General features: G+C 45.1%; 1 protein-coding gene across 9 annotated transcripts in view; it reads right to left on the reverse strand.

Annotated features, from left to right (window-relative positions):
* Positions 1-2,880: 2,880 nt before the first annotated feature.
* The window catches only part of tnikb (TRAF2 and NCK interacting kinase b), a 67,291-nt gene continuing 57,326 nt past the window's right edge, over positions 2,881-12,845 (reverse strand). For 8 of the 9 annotated variants that reach the window (XM_012925218.4, XM_004572907.4, XM_012925219.4 and 5 more), the window contains 4 exons: positions 12,632-12,781; positions 10,170-10,329; positions 6,524-6,663; positions 2,881-6,439 (listed from right to left, as the gene is read on the reverse strand). In XM_012925218.4, coding sequence (XP_012780672.2) covers positions 6,356-6,439; positions 6,524-6,663; positions 10,170-10,329; positions 12,632-12,781 — 534 coding nt within the window. In that variant the 3' untranslated portion in view covers positions 2,881-6,355. The remainder of the gene's footprint in view (positions 6,440-6,523; positions 6,664-10,169; positions 10,330-12,631; positions 12,782-12,845) is intronic. The other variant, XM_076888518.1, reaches the window with a different exon arrangement.

Raw genomic sequence — 12,845 nt, forward strand, 5'->3', positions numbered from 1 at the left:
CTGGCAGAAAGGGATGCCAAGTCTGAGGGAAACATGGCAACCCGGCCAAGAGAATACAAAAATACTACTTTTTTTAAAAAAAAAAATCCTGGTAATGTACTTACACAATGGTATGGATTAGATTTAGGTTGGCTAATATTTTGTTAAACACGAGGTATTTATTTCTAATACTTAATATTGGGCATGAGGTCTTTTTATTACAACAAATGTGATGTACAGAGCTTTACTAGGTACAGAGGGATAAAGTTGATGAGTCATACCATGACGATATGGGAGAGTTACTGAAGGTAGGTTAAGAAAAAAGGTAACGATCAGATCAGCAGAATAGCTTCATGCATGTCTGAGGGTGGTGCAGGGCACTGAGACAGTGGGGAGGTGTGCTGTAGAAGTGACAGGCCTGGTTTGAGTCCCTACATGTTTGCAGTGATGGTGCACAGACTGACAGATAAGGTCTGTCAGGATGCTCTGTGGACTATGGTATTGCAGATGATATTGTGAGCTGTAGTGACAGCAGGGAGCACGTGGCAGAGAGGTAGAGGTATGCACTGGTGAGAAAAGGGATGAAAATCAGAAGAAAAAAGACATTTATGAATGACAGGGAGATCGGTGTAGCAGTGAGGCTGCAAGGAGCAGAGGTAGTGAAGATAGATGAGTTTAAATACCTGAGGTCAACCAGCCAAAGCAATGGACAGTGAATAAGAGAGTGCAGGCAGAGTCGAGTGGGTGCAGATGTTTATTTGTGACAGAAGGATAGCAGCAAGACTGAAAGGGAAGGTTTTCAAGATGGTAGCGATGCCTGCTGTGATGTATGAATTGGACACGGTGGTACTGACAACAAAAACAGGAGGAAGAGCTGAAGATGTTAATTAAAAACATCAGAGGAACAGCTCAGGTTGAGAAGCAAGGCTGTGATGGTTTGGACATGTGCAGAGGAAGGACTGGGGTTATAATGGACAAAGGATGATGAAGATGGAACTAGCGGAAAGGAGGAAGACCTCACCTCAGAGAAGGTTCATGGATGTAGTGGAGGAAGACATGCAGAACGTTGGTGAGGTGTTTTGTTGAACCTTAATAAACTGCTCCTAGATATTTACATGACCTAGTGGCAAGAATAAATCGCCATTAGGCGATCATATACATGACATTCGTATTCATGTATAACATAGAATCAGTGAATTTTCTCTAACGCCTCCTAGTGGCAAAACTCCTTCCATCTTCTTAGGACACTCCTCACTCCTTCAGTACATTTAATACTAATTTAAAGTACTGATAAATATGTAAAGATCCTTTTACTCTGTAGATGCTATGAAGTTTAAGGTCTCCATCCATTAGTTTGGCTTTAACCATATGTTGCTTCAACATAACACATTCAGCATTAATGTTAGCCGAGAAACGTGTACTAATGCCCCTGATCCCATCAGGGGTACTGGCTGTGTGATGTCCTCTTTAATTCTTTGTGTGCGGTACGTTTCTGAAACTTGTTATTTTGGTTTTTCGTAGTCACTTGGATGAGTGGCAGAACGTTTCTCCCGCTGAAAACGTTACATCCTGATGAACAGAATCAACGTTTTGGGATTTCCTTACCTGGATCGAGCATGCATTAAGACGTTACATGGTAGAGTGTGAACATAATGTGCAGATGCACTGAGCTTTGGTCACTCTTGGTGGTTCTCTGTAGTTTCCCTGAAGCCCATGCAGTGACCAGCTCAGTGTTTGATGGATAAAGGAACATGCATGTGTCTACAGTTAAAAAGGATTTGGCTACTTCCTGATTTATTTATTTGAATCTATTTTGCACATTTGTCACACTTAAACATTTCTGATAAAACAAATTTTAATGTTAGTCAGAGAGGTGCAGTCCTCCTGATCTGCTGCCCAGTTGCCTCTTAAACTAGTTGTGCCTCCCTCACCAGTAAAAACTGCAAACAAGTGTTTGTGATAATGGACAACAAGTGTTTCACATCACTGTGGAGGAACTTTGGCCCACTCTTCTTTGAAGAAATGTTTTAATTCAGCCACACTGGAGGATATTCCAGGATGAATGGGATGTTTAAGGTCATCCCAAAGGACCTCAGTCAGCTTTAAGTCTGGCAGCTTTTTTCCCAACTAGGTGTTCCGATGTTTTCAGATGACACGCTCTGGTTCTTTAAACGTTCCTTTTAGCTCTACTTCCATTTCTTCAAGATGCTTTACTTTTTTGTCAGTGGAAATAAAAACGTGTTCTTTATAACTTGCCTTGTTAAATAAAGCTTACACTGAATAACAACACCATCTGGTACAAATTGGTATTACCCTAAAGTACAGCCTTGCCACATTCAGTTATCTTTTTAACAACATACATGGATGTTTTGTACATAAAGTCAATTTTTCCAGACCGCTTTGAATATATAGGAAGGCAACAATAACTTAATTAACGAGTTGTTACAACCAGGGTGTGCAGAGGAGCACAAAGCTTGCAGCAGATGTGCAACAGCAGCAGAAGACCACGCCCGTTGAGCCTCCTGAGGTTACAGACCACACAGGCTCACTAAAAGTTAGGCACAGAAGAGTGCAAAAATGTTGCCTGGTCTGCAACATTCAGATGGAAGAAAGGTAATTTAACTGACTTTGAATGTGGCATGGTTGTGGCGTCAGAATTTGTGAATGTGAAGCCAACAAACCTGCAGCAACTGTGCGATGCTTTCATCTCAATATGGAACAAAATCTCTGAGGAGTGTTTCCGGGACTGTTTGTGAATCTGTGCTGCAGCCTGTAGAAACTCTGGGACTAAAACAAATGAGTGTTTTTCCTATTAGGTCTAACGTCCAGTCTTTATCTCACTCAGAACACAGAAGCTGCCGTGTGACTCGGGTATGAATAAAGAGAGCGGGTCAGGTGTGGTTGCTGTACAAGGAGAGGACATTTATTGTAGAATTCCCAACACCACAGATGCGTGTTACCAGGTTGAGGTTGTCTTTTGATTGATTCCAGTGATTCAGACGGGGTGAAAACTCACATGCATGTCACACACCTGTGCACACACCTGCTCACCTCCACGCACGCACACACACACACTCACGCACACTCAGAGGCTAACAATCGTACATATGTTCACAGTCTTGATACGTACAAAAATTGAAATACAAATACAAATAATACCACAATAAAAACATTGTACTGTTTGATTTTTTTTTTAGAAATTCTTATAGCTATGTTCTCTATTCTGTAGAAAGACAACTATGCTTTAATAAGTGAACATTATTTTTTTGTCTTTCTCTAAAATGATCAGTAGGATATCATCATCATAACGAAAATTCTTACAGTATATATCTCTTTTTTTAATCTATGGTTTCTCAAGCTGACCCTGCCTCCTGACCTTTATTCACAGGGTGCTGCTAACATCCTGCACATGTAAAAGGCTTCAGCTGGCCTTAACGCGCCATCACTCGCCCCCTCCACCATCTCTTTTAAAAACAGCAAAAGAAGATCAAGTAAAGGATGGAGCAGCTTCCTTCTATAAACACAAACGCGTACAGTCAGCAAAGGCTCAGCTCCAGCCTTTAAGAAGACGCTCCTGCTCGCTCTTTACCAGCTGCACTCTGGAAATGATCGTGAACATAAAAACTTTAATGGTAAACGTGTGATCCTCCAGTGTGCAGTTCAGCAGATAAAAGCCCAGCTGTTGTTTTCAGCTCAGAGATGTAGGGTACACAGTCAGACGTCCCCCGCCCCACCGCGTATTGCCTCAAATTTACAACTCATAACAAGTAACGTAAAAAAACATGAATGCCATCATGCAAAAACGAAATAAAGGCAAATGAATTATGGAGAGAAAAATCCAAACTAAACTTTTGAGCTTAGTCCCCCTAAAGCGTCGACAGATTCACAAAGGGATGAGCCAGAAAAGAAAGGATAAAAAGCTAGACTGTCATTATTTTCTTTGTCTGTCCTTAACATCAAAGTGAGTATTTACACGAGTGCACACAGCAGCGTGGACAGACGAGAGTAAAAATCTCCAGAAGGTGGCGCCTACTCTACAGCTGAGTTCTTCCTGTGAGAAAATGACGGGAATACTTTTGTTGTTGTGTTGCTGTTGCAGCAATGGTACAATATCTACAACCTCCCTCCCCCTGCTGGGAACAAACCGGGACAAAGCAGCCGGCTGTGCAGCAGCTCCGCGACACTCGCTGCTCGTCTGAACTGTTGTAGCCTCCGACGGGGAAGAACAGCAGCAGCATCAGTGTTCACACTGTGAGAAACGCCGTCTGCACGGCCTCGTGGTTTCCTGCTGGAACAAAGAGCTACATCGGTCTGAGACAAAACATTTAACCGCCATCGTTATCGGCGTGACAACAAGCAGCTTATCCACACTAAGCCTGGGTGTTTTAGAATTTCAACACACACATTTGTTGGTTTTTGGAAGCACCGATTCAGCTTCTTCCAGTTCACATATAAGACACAGCTTTGGCTCTGCAGGTTTGGATATCTGCAGATAGATTCCAGTGTTAAATTCATAACGTGTATTAGCCACTGTGAGGAAGAGCCTTCATGTTTGAGTCTTTCCTCCATAAAGATGACATCTGACGTCCTCCCCCGTATCCTTAACGGGTTCTGACACCTCAATAATACCAATAAACATGTGGTTTGATCACCATTGAAAAGGTTCTTTGCTTTTCAACCCAGAAGCTGCCTATACTGCCGATACAGCTCTAGTAAGGCCACAGTGATGCACACCCAGTGGTTTTGCTCTCGACGCAGGCCTGAAATATGACAGAAGCTGCTCACATAACAGAAAACATGCATCCGAGGGGGACAGCGTCAGGGCTCGACTCAGACTTTGCTCTCTTCGGTTCATAGAACGTGTACTGAACGGGTATGGATTACTAAAAAAGTAAAAATTATTACTGATAAGCTCAGCGTGAGCGTCTATTTTGCACTCGGCCATCATTTCTCATGTCAGCACAGTCTCATAACAAAACATGAAAGTCGTGACAAGGCAAACTGTTTTTGTCATGTTCATGGACACAAACTGTCAGGTTATTTTTATGAGCCCAGACTGATTAAAGTAAGGGTTAAAAACGGGGTTAGACTTGTCACCACAAAACTGTAGCTAGATTTGTCACTGATTAATAGAAAGCTTTGAGACTGTGTTAGTCATTTAACCTCCTCAGACCTGAACTCTTCCACGGCAGCATGTTTAATTTCTCTTTGATATTTGGGCTGATTGGGGCCTGATGATTATTTAAACACAGAATTACCAGATTTTTTTTTTTTTACCTGATTTTTGTTTCTAAGAAACATCAGAGCCACATATGAGGATATTTGTTTAAAATTTCGATACAACAGTGGCAGTAAAACGTCCTCGTAAGTGGATATCAGGCCCTTGTAGAGCAAAATTGAGTATTTTGGTCTAAATAAGCCACATCTGTGGACGTCAGGTCCTGGGAGGTTAAGGTCACACTAACTCTCTTTCCACTGCGTCATTCACATCTCTTCCTCTGCTTTTGAGAAACTAACAAAACAATTTCTCTCTGAGGATTTTTTAACTTCTTCTAAAGCCTGAAATTCTTTATTTGAAAGATTCTGCAAAGCGAGTCGCTTTTGGCTATAAATAAGTCTTTGCCATGATCTCTATTCTTTTAACACTACCTTAAATAAAGCCATCTGTGCGCACCCCTCTCACTTCTTACTGAGTCAAATGTGCATCGAGACAAAGGAAGGCGATTATTTCGAGGGACTAGTTTGTCTCAGCAGAAACTTAAAGGCAGCCAGAAACCACGTTGTGTGCAGGTGACAAAACATCCTCACGATCGTCAACGTTCATTTGGTGGCGCTCAAATCCACAAAACTGTCAGATCCAGCAGGCTTAGTGTGGACGCTCATGCTTCTAACCTAATTTAATCACAGTATAAGAAGCAGTACCAGCTTTCACTGTGACACGCCAAACCACCTGCCGCTGTGCCCGCAGTGTGAACACTGCTGTGATGTAAAGTCACTGATGTGCTACACTCTGCAGCTCCTCACTCAATCGAACGGGGAGGTCGAAGGCTACTCGGCATGTCCACAGCAGCCGTTGGCCTGCAGGGGAGGAGGAGGCGTCGTCCGCCGACAGCACGAGGAGTCGCCTTTGCTCAGCAGGCAGTGGCACCGTCCGCGGGGGCCCTGTAGTGCCCCCTGCAGCTGGAGGGGGGGTGTGTGTGGGGTGGGCACACTCCTGCAGTTTTCTCCTGATGCTCAATTGTCCGTTTATCCACAAACACACGCACGCGCACACATTTACACACACATACACCGTCCTCCTGTCATCCCTCCATCCCTCAGTGGCCAATGTTCGGGGTGAAGAAAACAAGGGTTGCGGGTCCAAGAGGTGGAAGGGTTACCAGTTCATCATGGAGCTTCTGTTGAGGGTCATGAAGAAGACTTGACTGCTGCCTCCAGAACGCACCGAGGCGAAGAAGACCTGCAGGGAGAGGGCAGCACGTCATACAGGTGTGTTTCAGGTGTGGCGCCTTCGCTCGTGTGCGCTGTGTGTGCACAGACTCACCTTGTCGTTCCTCTCCGTCAGGAACTTCAGTCGCTGAGCTCGCTTGTGCATGAAAACTCCGTCGAGGTGTCCCGTCTCCACGGACCGGATCTCAATGGCCTTCTCTCCCCAGCCCATGATCTGATTGGAGTGGATGTAGGCTGCAGGGGAGGAAAGGGTGCACACGCACACACACACAAACACACACACACAAACACACACACACAGAAGGGGGTTGGACAGGAGAAGACTCAGCACCAGTCTCACACCCAGGCCAGTCACACCTCGAGGCCTCCTCCGCCTCACTTCCGGGAGATTATTGCAGCAGTTTCTGACGGATGTGAACGACCAGCGTTGGGAGAGACGCGTCGCAGGCCTGCTGTCTGGCAAACCTCGTCGCTTTGATGTAAAGCAGTTATCTGAGCTGCCACATTGCACCGGGCTGTCCAGCAGCAGTGTCATTACAGCGTTTAAGGGCAAAGTCAGCCTGTGAAACACTGTGAAACGTGAGTCCGCAGGGTGGAGGCCAGTAAATGATGACAGCTCACCCAGCTGTGCACAGCCGTGGCCTTTTAAAATGAACACTCCCCTAAAATAATGGTGAAGTCTCAAGAAGGTTTAGCGGGAAATGTTTGTTTGTGATGTGCACTACAGTGGGAAAGTTCAGGATCTCCTTATTTCTGCTGTGTGAGGTTTCTCTGCTTTATTCTGTTAATGCTGCCTCTCTCAGACCAGCGCGCTCTCAGAACCTTAATCTCAAGAGTTTCACTTGCTGGTTGAATGAGGGTTAAAAAAGATAAAGAGATAAATATTTAAGCCCCAGAAGTTTCAGCTTCTCTTTTAAATCATAAGAAGAAGTTTGATTTTATACATTTTATTGTGTTGCTTAATTTCTGATAAAAGTGAGAAATTGTAAATGGCCTGTATTTGTATTTGTATAGCACTTTACTCAGTCCCTAAGGACCCCAAAGTGCTTTACACATCCACACATTCACACACAGGTGATGGCAGCTACATTGTAGCCACAGCCACCCTGGGGCGCACTAACAGAGGTGAGGCTGCCGGACACTGGCGCCACCGGGCCCTCCGACCACCACCAGTAGGCAACGGGTGAAGTGTCTTGCCCAAGGACACAACGACCGAGACTGTCGGAGCCGGAGCTCAAACCGGCAACCTTCCGATTACAAGCTGAACTGCCAACTCTTGAGCCACGATCGCCCCAGAAGATCATAATTATAAATCTATATATACCTTTTTACCAGTTTATTTGTTTTACATTTATTTCCCCCTCATAGTGGATGTGTGTAACACTGTATGAGGAAAAACTTAAATTATCACTCAGATGTATCCTCTTCCTGTTCACGCCCCAAATGACCTGTAAAATATACAGGATGGAGCTGATTGGGTGTAAATTTTTTCTCTCTACTCCAGGGGTCCCCAGTCCCAGGCCTCGAGGGCCGGTGTCCCTGCAGGTCTTAGATGTGTCCTTGATCCATCACAGCTGATTTGAATGGATAAATGACCTCCTCAACATGTCCTGAAGTTCTGCAGAGGCTGGTAATGAGCTAATCATGTGATACAGGTGTGTTGACCCAGGGTGAGATCTAAAACCTGCAGGACACCGGCCCTCGAGGCCTGGGATTGGGGACCCCTGCTCTACTCTATTACATATGTTACTTGCATGCTGTGTGCAGTATAGTTCTTGATCAGGCTGATGAAGGTTAATTAATAAATGTTGCTGGAGCTTTGACCTCTTTAGATCTTTGTTCTCTTTCATGCACTTTCACAGTGCAGTGAAGTTGTGCCAGAAGCTTCCATTTCATTTATATTAATGCGTCACCAGAATACTGGAGGGAAAGTCTCTAAACTACAAGCTCAGGAAAAGTGGCACTAATAGATTTTTTGATATCTTTTCTTTTATTAGAAGTTATTAAAACCGTGTTCAGGCCGGTCCACCTGGTCACCCAGGGTCAGTGCAGCTTCTTGGTGCTTCTTTTTATTCTCATGTGGGAGAAAAGACAAAAAGGGTCCCACATACGGAGGATCGGGATCGGTTGGGTGTTTATAAGCGCAGCGGAGAGTTAAATAAGTCAGGCGTTTAAGTTTTTATGGGGTGGGGGAGGGGTCGAAGCCGGGCTTGGCTGTGAGACAATCTGGTCTGACAGTTAAATACACAAAAACATGTTAACAGGAGACGATGCCCACACAGAAAATGTGACACGTCAGCAACAGTGCTCCAGGACAGAGACACAGTCACACACGTGTTTTTGTCATTCAGGGTTAAGCACAGAGAAATCTGTAAGAGTGAGGATGGGCGGAGACACACACCAGCTTTGACTGACTTGGATCGTAAGATTCAAGATCCACCCCTCATGCTCGGCTGCGCTCTGATGCACTCACGCTACTTCTAAATAATAGATGAATTTAGATGTGCTGCCCCTGCATTGATCTGGTGCAGAGCTTTCATCTCGTTGCTTTGCTGCTGGATCTCACAAACGTTTTGTCTGGACCGGGTTACTGCAGAGCTCGAGCAATCAAGGATGAAAGGAAGAGCGGATGAGAAAGTGCCTTTTGAAATGTTTCACGGTCAACAACGAGACACAACAAGAGGACAGAAGTTAACACAGCAGACACACGACACAAACTCAACTCACAAAGAAGAACGAGCAGACAGTAAACGACTTGTGAGAGCTGGGAGTGAGGAAGGCAAAGATCCGCCGCTATCAGCTCATGCAGCCGCTGGATGTTCAACACTTAACGTTAAAGGGATACGTCGAGGTTTTGGGATGTCATACATTTGGTCAACTTACCCCTCGTGTGATGAGAGCACTGACACTAAACTCTCCATGATCCTGGCGTGTGCGTGTTGCTAAAGCTTGCCTGGTTTTAAGGATTTGCAGACACATCGAGTTTGTTGCAATTCCCCCAGGTCAATGCTGGATGTGTGAGAATGTGACCACTGAATCATTTTGTCTACATTTAACTAAACATTTTACTTTTAGTCCTGATCAGTTGCTCGGGTTGCAAAGAGAAGTCAAAATGCAATGAAGTCGTTGAGAAAATGGCCCTCACTCTCCCCTAATCTCAGTCCTGGTTTCATGTCTTGCTGAATTAAACCTGGTGTTCATTTAGTGAAGTTTGGACCTTACATAAGAAAATAAACCAGGTGTGCTTCAGGGTGGCCACACTATGTGTTGACTAAAGTGTATGCAGAGTATATTTGTAATATAAAGAGTTTAATCATGATTACTTTTTGTAAAAGTTCAAATCAATAAAGTCACTCCCTCTGAGCCAGCACGGTTACTTTTTCTAAATCTTGTGCTGATTTTAAAATAAACTGACTTAAATTTTCTCACACGGTAAAGACGTAGAAAGAGGTAACGGAGGCGATGGAGACAGTTTGTTCTCATCAGCTCACTGCTCTGAGTTGACCAAGTGCCCAAACCTGCTGTATCCCTTTAAGCAGGTAATGAAACAGGTGAGTGAGACGACAGTCTGGGCTTCTTGTTTACAGGTGAAAGCAAAAGGCAAGAAAAGGCAAGCGTGTTGCTCTGAGCGGAGAAGGGGTGTGGTAGATAGTGAGGGTGAAAGATGATCTGCTGAGACCGCTTATCAGAGGTCAGAGGTCAGTGGGGTCAGGGAAAAGCGAGCTGATTGGTTGACGTACCGACGGAGGTGGGCATCTCGCCCCACTGCAGCACCACGTCTTTGGTGATGCGTCCGTAGGTGTTGACGTAGACGCCCTCGTCCTCGTAGCACAGCAGCATCTCCATGCCGTCCGTCTTGGGCAGAACCACGATGGCGTGCGGGGTCACCTGACCCTGAATCTGCCAGGACGACAGACGGGAGGGGGGGTGTTGAATGGGGTGGGGGCAGGGGTGTTAGGAGCTGGACCCCTCTAACATCCCCCCTTCCCCACCCTGAGAGAGAAGAAACTGCTGCAACAATAAAGCCTCCCGCTCCTCAGCCACGCAATTGCCATGGAAACAGACACGAGCACAGCGTGATTCATGACTGCCAAAAGCAATGAGAGGCGGTTGCTGTGGTTACCGTCTCCTTGGCCCGTCCATCTCTGACTGTAACCAAAGCGGGGTTAAAGGAGGACAGCGATTCACCCTCTGCCTCTGGATTCAAACACCAGTTCATTCACTAACTCACTCATTCATCTGCTAATTCACTCACTCGCTGAAACATTTCCATCTGTGACTTACAGCCTCTCCTCCTCACACATTCCTTTGTTCTCTTCATCACTTCTGTTCTGGGGCTGTCACACATTCACCATTTCATTTGTTCTGCTATTAGCTCATTCATCCTCTCACATTTCCTCACACGTTCACTCCTTAAATCACACTCATATTAAACATGCAGTCAAACACAGTTACATATAAAGTACACATATGCAGTCATGTTTACAGCACATTGACCAAGGAACTGATCGTGGACTTCAGGAAGACCAGGAAACACTTGACCCCTGTTTCAATCCAGGGGGTCAGTGTTGACATTGTGGAGGACTATAAATACCTTGGAGTACACATTGACAATAAACTGGACTGGGCTAAAAACACCACAGCACTTTACAGGAAGGGCCAGAGTCGTCTCTATTTTTTGAGGCGACTGAGGTCCTTCAACATCTGCCAGAAAATGCTGAGGATTTTCTATGAGTCTGTGGTGGCCAGTGCGATCCTCTATGCTGTTGCATGCTGGGGGAGCAGGCTGAGGGTCGCAGATGCCAACAGACTTAATAAACTGATCCGTAAGGCCAGCAATGTTGTGGGGATGGAGCTGGACTCCCTCAAGGTGGTGTCGGAGAGGCGGATGCTGTCCAAGTTAAAGACAATGTTGGATAACACCTCCCACCCACTCCATGACATGTTGGTCAGTCACAGGAGCTCGTTCAGTGAGAGACTGAGATTACCGAAAAGCACCACTGAACGACACAGGAAATCATTCCTGCCTGTGGCCATCTCCCTGTACAACGCATCCACTTAACACACTGTTTGCTGCTACAACTACACATGTTTCTTTTCCAACTATTTATTTATGAGTGACTTATGTATGTATGTATGTATGTATGTATATATGTATGTATATGTATATATTGTACTATTCTTAGTTAGCGTATTGTCTGTCTTGTCTTAATGTTGGTTTAAAATGGAGCACTGTAACAAAAAATAATTTCCCCCAGGGATCAATAAAGTATTCTGATTCTGATTCTGATTCTGATTAATACGGTGTGATCTACTGTAACCACAGCTGCTATCTGTCTGACCTCGGCCTAACTGGAACATCTGAATGAATTATGGGGGCGTGTCCCCACAGAGCCTCGCACCAGCTTCAACAACAACAGCCAAACTTAACCTTAATGTTACCTAAAATAAACTTTTAATACTTTTTGGGGTAAAGTCAGAAAACTTTTAAAACATTTGTTATGGAATTACCAGTTTAATTCCCTGTAACCACTGAAATTGAAGTTATGGCTCTCTCCTAATTCTTTTACATTGGGCTTTATTATATTATGGGGACATGTTCCCCGAAGGAAGGCAGGTCCCTGTACGTGCACAATAGAGGTTCACAGCTGTTTTCAGAGGACGTACTGTTGTGAAACCACGTACATCCATAGTAGGAGTATTGCTTTTGTGGTGGGAAAGATTTACACCAAGAGTGGGCAACTCCAGGGCCGATGTTCTGCAGGTTTTAGATGTGTCCTTGATCCATCACAGCTGATTTAAATGGCTGAGTTACCTCCTCACCAGAGGCTGGTAATGACCTAATCATGTGATTCAGGTGAGCTGACCCAGGGTGAGATCTAAACCCTGCAGGACACCGGCCCTCGAGGCCTGGAGTTGGACACCCCTGCCTTACAAAGTGATTCACATTGTGAAGAATTGTCCCTGAAGACAAGCAGCAGTGTATTAATACCAGCACACACACACACACACACACACACACACACACACACGCACACACACACACACGCACACTGCCTCAGCCTAAACCTAACCCAAGCCTAACTTTACCCTGAGCTAAAACCAAGTCTTTACTTTAGAAATTACTGATTTACTTTGTGGAGGCCTGTCCTAGTAACACACACACACACACGCACGCACGCACACACACACACACACTTACATGTGAGGGGATGTAGATGTCGTAGGGATTTCCAGAATCCACATCAATTACATGGAAGCCAACACTAGAGCCGTAGATGACCTTTAACCTCTGCCCTTCCTCTACAGTCAGGTCCACCAGCTGGGGGCGATGCTGCAGGTCAGTGAAAGACTGGCAGACAGAGAAAAGAAGATTGACTGAGGTTCAGTCATGCACTAAAGCAGCTGGATATAAC

This window comes from Maylandia zebra, linkage group LG9, assembly GCF_041146795.1.
Source record: "Maylandia zebra isolate NMK-2024a linkage group LG9, Mzebra_GT3a, whole genome shotgun sequence".
In the NCBI taxonomy this organism is placed as follows: domain Eukaryota; kingdom Metazoa; phylum Chordata; class Actinopteri; order Cichliformes; family Cichlidae; genus Maylandia; species Maylandia zebra.